Here is a 9947-nt window from a genome sequence, read left to right on the forward strand (position 1 = left end):
TTATTTCTCCCGGCGTAGCCATCCACGCGAGGGGCCCCGCTACACCTCACAGCGTCCTCCTGTGACACGTCTTTGTGGCCTTCCCTTCCCAGCAACGGGGATCGAGCGGGAAGAAGAACGAGAAAGGTCCGAAGTGAACGGCGCTGTCTCGGGGCCATTGGGCGAGTTACCACGTGATCATTTTGACAGGGGGCTCGAAACTTGGAGAATCTTAGCTTAAGGTAAATGCCATAACCCTAGCAAGTAATGTGTATGTTGAGCTCTTTGTTTCAGAAACTGCAGGTAAGGCCCATCTGGCCCCTGGGCCTCTGTGTCCGCTGCCCGAGGACCGCGGGGGCGTCTTCCGAGCCGAACGCGGGTTCTGCAGCTCCGGGCCGGTTCTCGCGTCATTTCTCTCACAACTGCCTGCCCTCCACCCTTACTGTGCTTCTAGAACTCCGGCTAGTCCGCTGCGGGACTTCGGTGCTTGGTCTTTTCACCGTTTCCCCCTCTCTTTGATATTTGCATTTCGTTGTCGTTTTGTACTGTGTTGGGGGTGTTTCTTTTATTTTTAATCTTTTTACCAAACATTTTACTTCCACAGCCCTACTGTTGATGTTCAAGAATGTTTCAATGTTCTGGTTGTTCCCTGTTCAGTGTGTCTGTAGTTAATATCCTGCGTAATATTTTCCTGGTTTGCTTTTCTGTTGGTTTATTTTATTTTCTCTGTTTCCTACTGAGCCGTTTCCTCAAATATCTTTTGAAGTTTGGCTGTCCATTCATACTTAGAAGTACCAAAAATTGCCCTGGCTGGCGTAGCTCAGTGGATTGAGCGCAGGCTGCGAACCAAAGTGTCGCAGGTTCGATTCCCAGTCAGGGCACATGCCTGGGTTGCAGGCCACGGCCCCCAGCAACCACACATTGATGTTTCTCTCTCTCTCTCTCTCTCTTTCTCCCTCCCTTCCCTCTCTGAAAATAAATAAATAAAATCTTAAAAAAAAAAAAAAAGCCCTGGCTGGTGTAGCTCAGTGGGTTGAGCGCGGGCTGGGAACCAAAGTGTCCCAGGTTCAATTCCCAGCCAGGGTACATGCCTGGGTTGCAGGCCACGGCCCCCAGCAACCGCACATTGATGTTTCTCTCTCTCTCTCTCTCTCTCTCTCCCTCCCTCTCTAAAAAATAAATAAATAAAATCTTTTTTAAAAGTCTTAAAAAAAAAGAAAACAACTATAGCTACAAAAAACAATAAAGAAGTACCAAAAATTATAGCCTCAGCGACACTGTAGAGCGAGCAAGCTGCCGCTGTCAGGGCCAGCCGGGAAGCCAGCCGTTTCGGTGGGGAACCCATCTCCAAAGGCCTCTGAGCCCCTTCCCTTGGAGCCTGGCAGGGCCTTCAGAGAGAAACAATCTCCTCTTTTGCTAATGGGGCTGTGGGGAAGAGACGGGAACGTGGCGGCCACCGTTCCAGGGGGTCTCTGTGCTCGTCCCCGAGTCTCATCCGCAGCCCCCCGGCTCTGCACAGCACCCCGAAGGCCCACCTCCCTCCCTTCCAGCTCCTCCCGAAAGTGAACCACAGTCCCGGGCCTGGGAGCGGGGCCCAAGGGTACACATTCCTGGGGACGACGTCAAGTGTCTCCTGATTTGACAGAGACCTAGTTGTCTCATCGGATAAAACAAGTTTAAACGCATATCACTCTGTATTCAGTATTACAGGACCCATATATTACGGAGCTGTGTGCTCAAAAACCGGCCATTCCACCATCCTCCGCCGTTCACTTCGAGGGAGGTGGGCAGTCTGGGAGCCCCGCCCAGTGGGAGGTGACACTCGAGGGGAGGAGGTCCCAGCCCTGGGGTCCAGCCTCGGGCACGGACCTGGGCCCAGGCCCCCTGGGGGGTTCGGCGTCAGGCTCCCGCCCCAGCAGCCCGAAGCTGTAGGTCAGTGACTACAAACTCAACATCCACTGAGCTTTGTTTGGCCTTCGTCATGCTCGAAATGTTTTTGACACAATCTTTAAAAATCGGAAAATGTCACACAAGATTCTGAATGTCTGGCTTCTTCTGAAATCAGAGAGGTGCACGTCGGCCCTCCTGATGCCGAGTTAGTCGAGGCAAATGCTCATCAAAGGCCACACCTGGCCCTCCCCTGGCCCCCGTCACTCAGTTCAAACAGCGCGTCTGCCTCGGGGTCGGGGCGGGGGGGGGGGCACCCCACCTCACAGTGGGTCACCCTGCAGGGCGTTCACTTGTCAACACACCGACCCACGTGGCACTCAGGGCTGCTTCAGCACCACTGCGTGTGCATGAAATAAAACCCAAAATTACAAACTTAATATAATACAGGGTCCGGCAGAAGTAAGGCCTGCGTGAGTGCGGTTGGTAGGGTCATCGTATGGGTGTGACAATTTATAGCTTTAATTTGAACAGTTCACCTGAAATGTCCTAGGGTGTGCTTGAGTGTGGTGTTGTTATGTTACAGAATCACCTGCTCATGATTTTATAATAAAAGGCTTTGTGGTAATGGAGGGACGTTATTTATGCCAGACCCTGTGTGTTAGTATAATAGATGGAGACAATCAATACTACTTGATTGACTGAACTTACATAGAAGAGATACGTTTCTAAAATCAGCTTAAATGGAAGAGGTGGTCTGGCCTCCAAATCAGGCGCATCCTGCCCCTCCCCTCCCCCCTTTTCCTGTGTAATGGAGGGAATAAGGATGCTGTTTGCCCTGGGAATGAGAAAGGTCATATAAACTACCTAGGCAGGAATTTTTCCCTGCTCCTGTCTTTCTCAGATCATCTTTATCCATCTTGGGGCATCATTTTAACGACTGTCGCCGACATTTTTGACTCTGTTTACTTCCTCGCTCTAGAGCTCCCTCCCAGATACTGTGTGAGAAAGCAGATTGCAACCATCCGATTTACAAGAAAGAAGAGGGGCATGCTGAAGCAAGGGGAAATGATTTGACATCTACATTTATTCATTCGTTAACAGTTGTGTCCAATATTTTTTCTGTTCCAAGGGCCGAGAAAAGCACTACAAATTGAAAACTAAGTATGATATACAACCTCTGATCTCAGGAAATCACACACGAGTACAGGGTCTGCTCTGCCTGTTGTCCTCACACAGTGAGAGTGTTCGTGTCAACTTTCTGGAAGATAAATAAGAGTTTATCCTTGTGAGAGGGGGGATTAACTTCGTACCCAGAATACATCAGGACAGGGGAAACGAAAGGCAGGTTATGCGTATCTGTTTAAGCAGAGATTGCAAGCATACCTTCGGCGTTTCCCGAGACGACTGGATCTTGGAAGATGCCGGCACCGCACGTATTTTTACACGCTCTGTATTCCTTGCCTCCCCAATAGGTATGCATTCTATTCTCCTCCTACAGCTGGCATTTCCTTCAGAAATGGTTCAACAGAATTGGTTGAAAAGGAAAGGCACCTTTTGTACGAATTATTTATGCTAAAATTCTGGCTCAGAGCAATCGTATTGTTGGAAAACTGAAGATAGCGCAGAAGAGGTTTACGTGCGACAGCCGTGACTAACCGCACACCCAGGCGGCGCGGCTGTGCGTGCGTTCATTTTGTCCGTGAGACGTGCACGCTGACGTTTGGATGCCGAGTGGTCTGTATTCTCCCTCTTCTCTTCAACTCGAAACAATGGGCATTGTTACGCGTCGCCACGATTTTAAAATAGTTTTCTTAGTTTTCTCCCTATTCTTAATTTTGTTTCTCGAACTTGACGGTGACCTTCAACAACCGCTATGTTCCATCAGCTGCTCAAAGAGGAGTGAGTCAAGCTCTTTGGGAGATATTTTAGCTATTTCTGATTAAATGCACGATTGAATTTAGTACTGTTCCAAAAGAACTCGTTGTTTCAACCCAGTTGAGTGCTCCGTCCGTGCACCGAGTGCATTGTAATGAGAGGGGAATGGGCACAGCGCTCCCCGCAAGCACACAGTGTGTCTCTTTTCAGCACACAGACCTCGTAGATAAACTGCCTCTCCCATTCCTGGGGGAGGGAAGAGTCAGCGCGACCACAAAGCCACTTGCCACACAGGCTCCGGACGCCAGCCAGGGCACTGCCCCTGCTCCCAGTCTGAAAACTTCTTCACGGTGTCCGTGGTGATTATAGACGGTTTTTAACGGGTTGAACATCTTTACAACGGAGTCATAAATTGGAAGATGAACCCTACATTTTTACTAAAAATGTCAAACTCCGCCCCATTATGTTTCCCGCCCTTCCTATCCAAGGTTGGGGCTTGGCACTTCCCACCGGAAAGCAGCGAGCAAGACCGACAGAGAGAGTGAGCCCTGGCGCACCGTTTATAAAGGAGGGTCGGGCCCCTACGTAGCCAGAGGTCATGAGCACCTGCCAAGGGCAAGACGGCGTTCTAAGACAGAGGACGAGGACACAGTCTCCTCACTTAAGGAACTGCCCGGCAAGCGGAGTGGTGAGGGCAGGCGACGGGCTCAGTGGCGGGGACGATGAGGTAGGAGGTGTCGGGAGGCATCAGAAGGTGTTGGAAGGCGGCACTGCAGCAGTCCACGGAGGGAAGAACCAGCATTCCGGGGCGGGCCCAGTTAGCTGGTGCTTGAAGGTGGGATTTTCACAAACAAGGGACTTTGTCTGGTTCACATAGAACAATGCCCTGGAGGCTCTCTGCCTGGGGCAGTGTGGTGGTGGCCGGGGGCGGGGGGTGCAGTGAGGGCAGAGGCGAGGACAACCACCGGGAAGCAGTTCCGAAGACCCAGGTCCGTGCGCAGGGTGCTGCTCACGCTGCAGCCCCAGGTGCGGACGGACGTGGTGGGATTCCGAGTCCGTCTTCGGGGCCGTTGGAGCTGTTGGGTCTTGTTGGTGGATTGAAAAGAAGACGCGAGAGAAAGAAAGGAGTCAAGATTTGGGGGCTCGACCAGCTGAAAGAACGAAGTGGGCTTAACAGAGATGGGGGAGAACAGGAGTTTGTGTCTGGCCATGTCCCATGTGACGGGCCTAGGGGACACCTGGGTGGGGCAGGCAACTGCCTGCCCGTGTCCGGAGCGCAGGGCAGAAATGACGGCTGGAGATTTGCCGTCAGAGAGTAGACAGCATTCAGAGAGATCAGCTGGGGTGAGTCCAGAGAAGAGGCCCCAGCGGGACATCCTGGAGAGGAGGCCGGGGGAGGGGGCCCGGGCGAAGGGGACTGGGACGCTCTGGCCAGGGAGCAGAGAGGAGCGGCAAGAGAGAGTGGTTCCGGGCGCCAGGCTGAGAAGGCGTGTCAAGGAAGAGAGGAGAGCGCTGGATACATGCCGCCGACAGGTCAGCTGAGACGTGGGCATGTGACCTCCACGTGGAGGTCAGCGCTCAGCACCAGTCCTGTTGGTCCCAGACACACTGGCACAAAGTAGTAGCTCCTGGCCCCGCCGACCCCGGTGCACGGAGCTGTCTTCAGTTCAGTCCGGGCCGCTCAGAACCCCAGGGGCAGGGCGCACACGCAGGGGTGGCGCCGGGGCTGAGCTCCCAACGACAGGGCTCCTTGCTGGTTGTCCCAGGGCCCTCAGGAGCCATCTCTGGAGGGCTGTGATGGCACGCGGTCCCTCTTCAAGTCAGAGAGAGAGCTGTGTTCTCTCCCTGGGGCAGACTCAGGTGAGCAAGCAGCTGGGCCCCCGGAGCCTGGAAGGCCCTCAGTCCCAGTCCCGGGAAGTTCTAAGTCCCGTGTTTTCCTTCACCTCCCTCTCTCTCTCTCTTCCTCCCTCCCTCCCCCCCCCCCTCTTTTTGTCAAGGTTTTCCCCAGTGCCAGGAACCCACAAAAGAGCATGGAGACCCCCATTCTGAGCACAGCGCCAATGACTCATCCCAGAGTCCCTTGGGCCGCCCTCCTGGCCTCCTGGCCACCAGACAAGGGTGCTTCAATCTCTGTGGGGACAGGAGAGGTGTCGATGTCTAGTGTCCCCAGGGGGTCTCCTCAGGGGGGAGGGGTGTGGGGCACGTTTGTCCCTGTCTAGCATCAGACCCCAAATGCACAGGACCACGTGAGGAGCTTAGCGGCCCCTAACAGCAACATCGAACCCCGGGCTGAAGTGTTCAATTCACAAAACCCACAGAATACGTCTTATGTCTTCTAGTAGGTCAGAGCTTCCTTACGCCCCTCCCCGCAACACTGCACCAAGAAAGACCATGAAAAACAGAAGCAAATTACCTCGAGAAAAGTGAATTTAAGGTATTCCTTGATAATGACCACTGACTTTATAAGATACGAAAACGACTCACTTCCAAGCGAGAGAAATTTGAAAGCAAAATTAATGTTTCACAGCCATCAGCATTTTGTTTGCGGCATCAGCAAAAGCACTGTCCACCTGTCACTGATTTCTTACAAATTCAAAGTCCACTGCATTTCTGGGAAGGGCGGTTAGTGTTTGGCAAGGGCGTGTGTGTGTGTGTGTGTGTGTGTGTGAGGATCCAAAAATATAGCTGAAAATCTCATCAAAGTGCTGAGAACGGGCACAGGAATCAAAAGCATGTTCACGATATAAAACGCCAGAGCCCCAGGAAGCTCCTGAGGTCCCAGGTCCTTATTTTCTAAGTGAAATAATCGTGAAAGTCACTAAAATAGCAGCTGACGACTTGCAAACACACCGAGTTTACTCCACGCACTCGAACAATGTAGCTCGTGTGGTCGGAACCGGAAGGACTGATTCTGTGGGAGTGGTCTGCTTGGTCCTCCAGCTGCCCATGAACCTCAGACTTTTTTTTTCTGGTGTGGACTGAAATGTGCTCACGTCTTCCTCACAAGAGGGGCCGGTTCTCCCCACGGTTGCTCTGCCCCCAACCATAAGCAGGTGGGGCCCAGGGTCCCTGATTCCTGAAAAGGACAGCCAGACTGAAAAAGTGTATTAGTGTTGCGCTAAAATATGTTCATGAAAAGATATAGATCAACTGAAATCACCGTCTCAATTTTATTTTCAAACAGATCCAGCATTCTTTTATGATCCGTGGGAGCGGATTCTGTGGAGCTGCCATGCCATTTATCCAAGCCACTACCGCCACATTCGTGGCAGCCGGGGGCACGGAGCCGGCTCCGTAACCCGCCACGGCCTGCCCCCATGGGCTGCAGTGCAGCTTCAGTAACAAGTATGCAGAAGTGGCCCTTCTTACATTTGTCCAAACCATGGGGCTCAATTCTAAGTTTAAAAGTAGGTCTTCCAGGCGACCCACAAGTCACCGAAATACAGGACCAAAAGTCACGTACATTTAAATAAACACTGGCATTAAAGTGTTTGTCCATGACACATAAAATAGTCTCTGGCAGTAACTGTACCAAGTACACCGACAACCGGCGTTGTCCTAGAGGAACCCTCGGACCAGCGGGCCCTGACCTTGAACCCTAGGCAGAGGAGGAAAAGGAGGCAGAGTTATTTGGGAGGCGCCTTCCTCACCCCATAGCAACAGGCTCCACTGTCCGACCGCATTACGCGTCTCCCATAGGGTGCTCACACGGGGTTGTTCAGGTGAAGAGCCTCCCCCGGAGGAATGCTCGCTCCCATTCGGAGGGAGCGTCGGGGGGGTGAGCTCTGTGGGAGGGCGCCGTCTGTGTCCCTCCGCGGTTGGGTATGCTTACGGCCAGCTTTGTTTCAGACGGTTGCAGGGGCCGTCACACCCCGTGCAGTGAAGTGAGGATGGACAGAAAGATCGCCCGAAGATTCTTAAACCCCGGAGACGCGGCGTGAACTGAGCCACAAGCAACCGAGATCTCACTGGGTGGTCCCTGGCCTCGGGCGCTCCCCACAAACTGGGGCAGAGAGTGACGCTCCCCGCGCACCTTCCCGACACACCTGCGTCTTTCACCAACTCCCCCCGCCCTCCTCCTCCCCACAGCTTCTGCGGGGAAATCCTCCGCACCCGACCCCTACGGATTCCTTTACACCCAGAGGAAGGAGCTCCCTCTTCTCACCCAAGAAACTGTTGCCAGTTTTCCCCTGACAAGTGGCTGCAAAGAGCGCCCGCTCAGGGCACTCGCGCACACGCGCGCGCCGCGGGATTTCCTTCCCATCCCCGGCTCCACGGGCCCCAGAGGAAAAGCTTCAACTGCTCAGTCCCCGCTCCCCCACCTCCCACCCCGTGCGACTCCTAAGTTACCTCAAAAACGTGTTCAAATGGCGCCGCGTCTGAGCTGGAGGCTCAGGCGCCCCTCTTGCCCCCGGCGTCCCCGAAGGCCCGGTCCCCCGCGGGTCCGGGTCCCTCCGCCTGGCCCCTCCAACTCACCAGGAGGAGGTTGTGCGCCACCAGGTACCCGAGCCGCGCGCCGCCCCGGACGCCGGGGGCCAGGCGCCCGGTGGCGTAGCCGTGCCAGGCCACCACGTAGGGGTTGTCGATGGTGATCCAGTACTTGACCTGGCCGCCGAAGTGGCGGAAGCAGAGCTCGGCGTAGTCCCTGAAGTGGTCGGCCACGGCGCGGTTGGCCCAGCCTCCGTAGGCGTCTTGCAGGCGCTGCGGCAGGTCCCAGTGGTACAGGGTGACCACGGGCTGCACGCCCAGCTCCCGCAGCCGCTCCAGCAGGCGTCGGTAGTAGCGCAGCCCCTCGCGGTTAGGGGCGCCCGCGCTGCCGTTGGGGAGCACGCGCGCCCACGAGATGGAGAAGCGGTAGTGGGTGACCCCCAGCTCCCGCAGCCCCTCCGTGTCGCGGAAAACGTTGTTGTAGCTGTCGCTGGCCACGTCCCCGGTGGCGGGCGGGGACGGCGACGGGGCGCCCGTCAGCAGGCTGGCTGCCTGGGGGTCGCCCGGGGGCGCCGGCGGGTGGTGGGTGAACGTGTCCCAGATGGACGCGCCCTTGCCGTGCTGCCGCCAGCCGCCCTCCGTCTGGTAGGCGGCGGTGCCCACGGCCCAGAAGAAGCCGTCGGGGAAGGTGTCGTGGAGAAGGCCCGCGGCCTCTGGGGCCGGAGGGCGCGCGAAGCGGCTCCAGACCTGCGCGCCGTCTCCAGGCTCCGCGCGCAGGTGGCGGCCGCCCAGCGCCAGCAGCAGCAGCAGCCGCGGCAGCAGCGGCGGCGGCGACCGCGGGCTGCGCGGCGGGGCCCGGGCCGGCATGCTGAGCGGATCCGGGCGCCGGGGCCCCGCGCCGCCCCTTTATGCCCGCGCCCCGCAGCGCCGCCCTCCCCCCGCCGGCGCGCCCACCCCCGCTCTCCCCCGCGGGCCCGGCTGGCAATAATTACCTGCGAGCTGGCGCCTGCCCCGCCCTGCGATGGGGAGACCAGGGCGCAAGAGGCGAGCGGGTGCCGGGAGAGGGAGCGCGACAGGCCGCTCGGGGCCGCAGGCGCCGATCCGGGACGTCGGAGAAGACGCACCTGTTCCTCGCTGCGCCCGGGCGCCGCGGAGGATGTTCGGGCGACACGAGTTGTCTGCCCGCCGCCTTCTCTCGCCCATCCGCGCGCGCTGCGGGAAGAGCCGCGGGGCCGGGGTGGGCCCAGGAGGGACGGCGGCCGGCCAACTTTCCCCGAGTCCCGCGCGGGGCCTTTGCCCGCCTTGCGCGCCCGGCGGCCCGGTGACACCTGCTCGCTCTTTTCTACCCCCGGGAAGACGGGGAAAGCTTTAGGTAGACGCGACTAGGGCGGATTCAGAATTGGCTGAAGTCATATTGGGATGGCAAGGTCGGCGGGCGGGGGGGGGGGGGGGGTTGGGTGGCAACTCGGGATGCTGCCAGCGAAGGCATGGAGGTGAGAGCCGTCCCCGGGCGCGGGGCCGGACGGCCGTCCCCCAGGCCCGGCCCTGGGGGCCTTCCTCTTCCTGCTGTCTTCTCGCCCTTTCACACCAGCGCTGGTTTCTTTCGTTAGATCTTGCGGACTTACTTGGTGAGCTTCAAATGATGGATGCTGATTATTCGTCTTCTTTTTTAAGCGACAGAAAAAAAGACACAAAACACCAAGGTTTTGAGATTTAGACCAAGTACCCATTCTTTCTGCCACAAAACAGGGTGCTGGGGTCCTCCCAGCTGCCCC

General features: G+C 56.7%; 1 protein-coding gene across 1 annotated transcript in view; it reads right to left on the minus strand.

The window, feature by feature from the left end:
• Positions 1–9060, minus strand: part of KL (klotho) — a 31315-nt gene extending 22255 nt beyond the window's left edge. Inside the window, exon 1 of the mRNA XM_028526747.2 lies at positions 8221–9060. Coding sequence (XP_028382548.1) covers positions 8221–9039 — 819 coding nt within the window. The 5' untranslated portion in view covers positions 9040–9060. The remainder of the gene's footprint in view (positions 1–8220) is intronic.
• Between the last annotated feature and the right edge of the window lie 887 nt (positions 9061–9947).

This window comes from Phyllostomus discolor, chromosome 11, assembly GCF_004126475.2.
Source record: "Phyllostomus discolor isolate MPI-MPIP mPhyDis1 chromosome 11, mPhyDis1.pri.v3, whole genome shotgun sequence".
NCBI lineage: Eukaryota > Metazoa > Chordata > Mammalia > Chiroptera > Phyllostomidae > Phyllostomus > Phyllostomus discolor.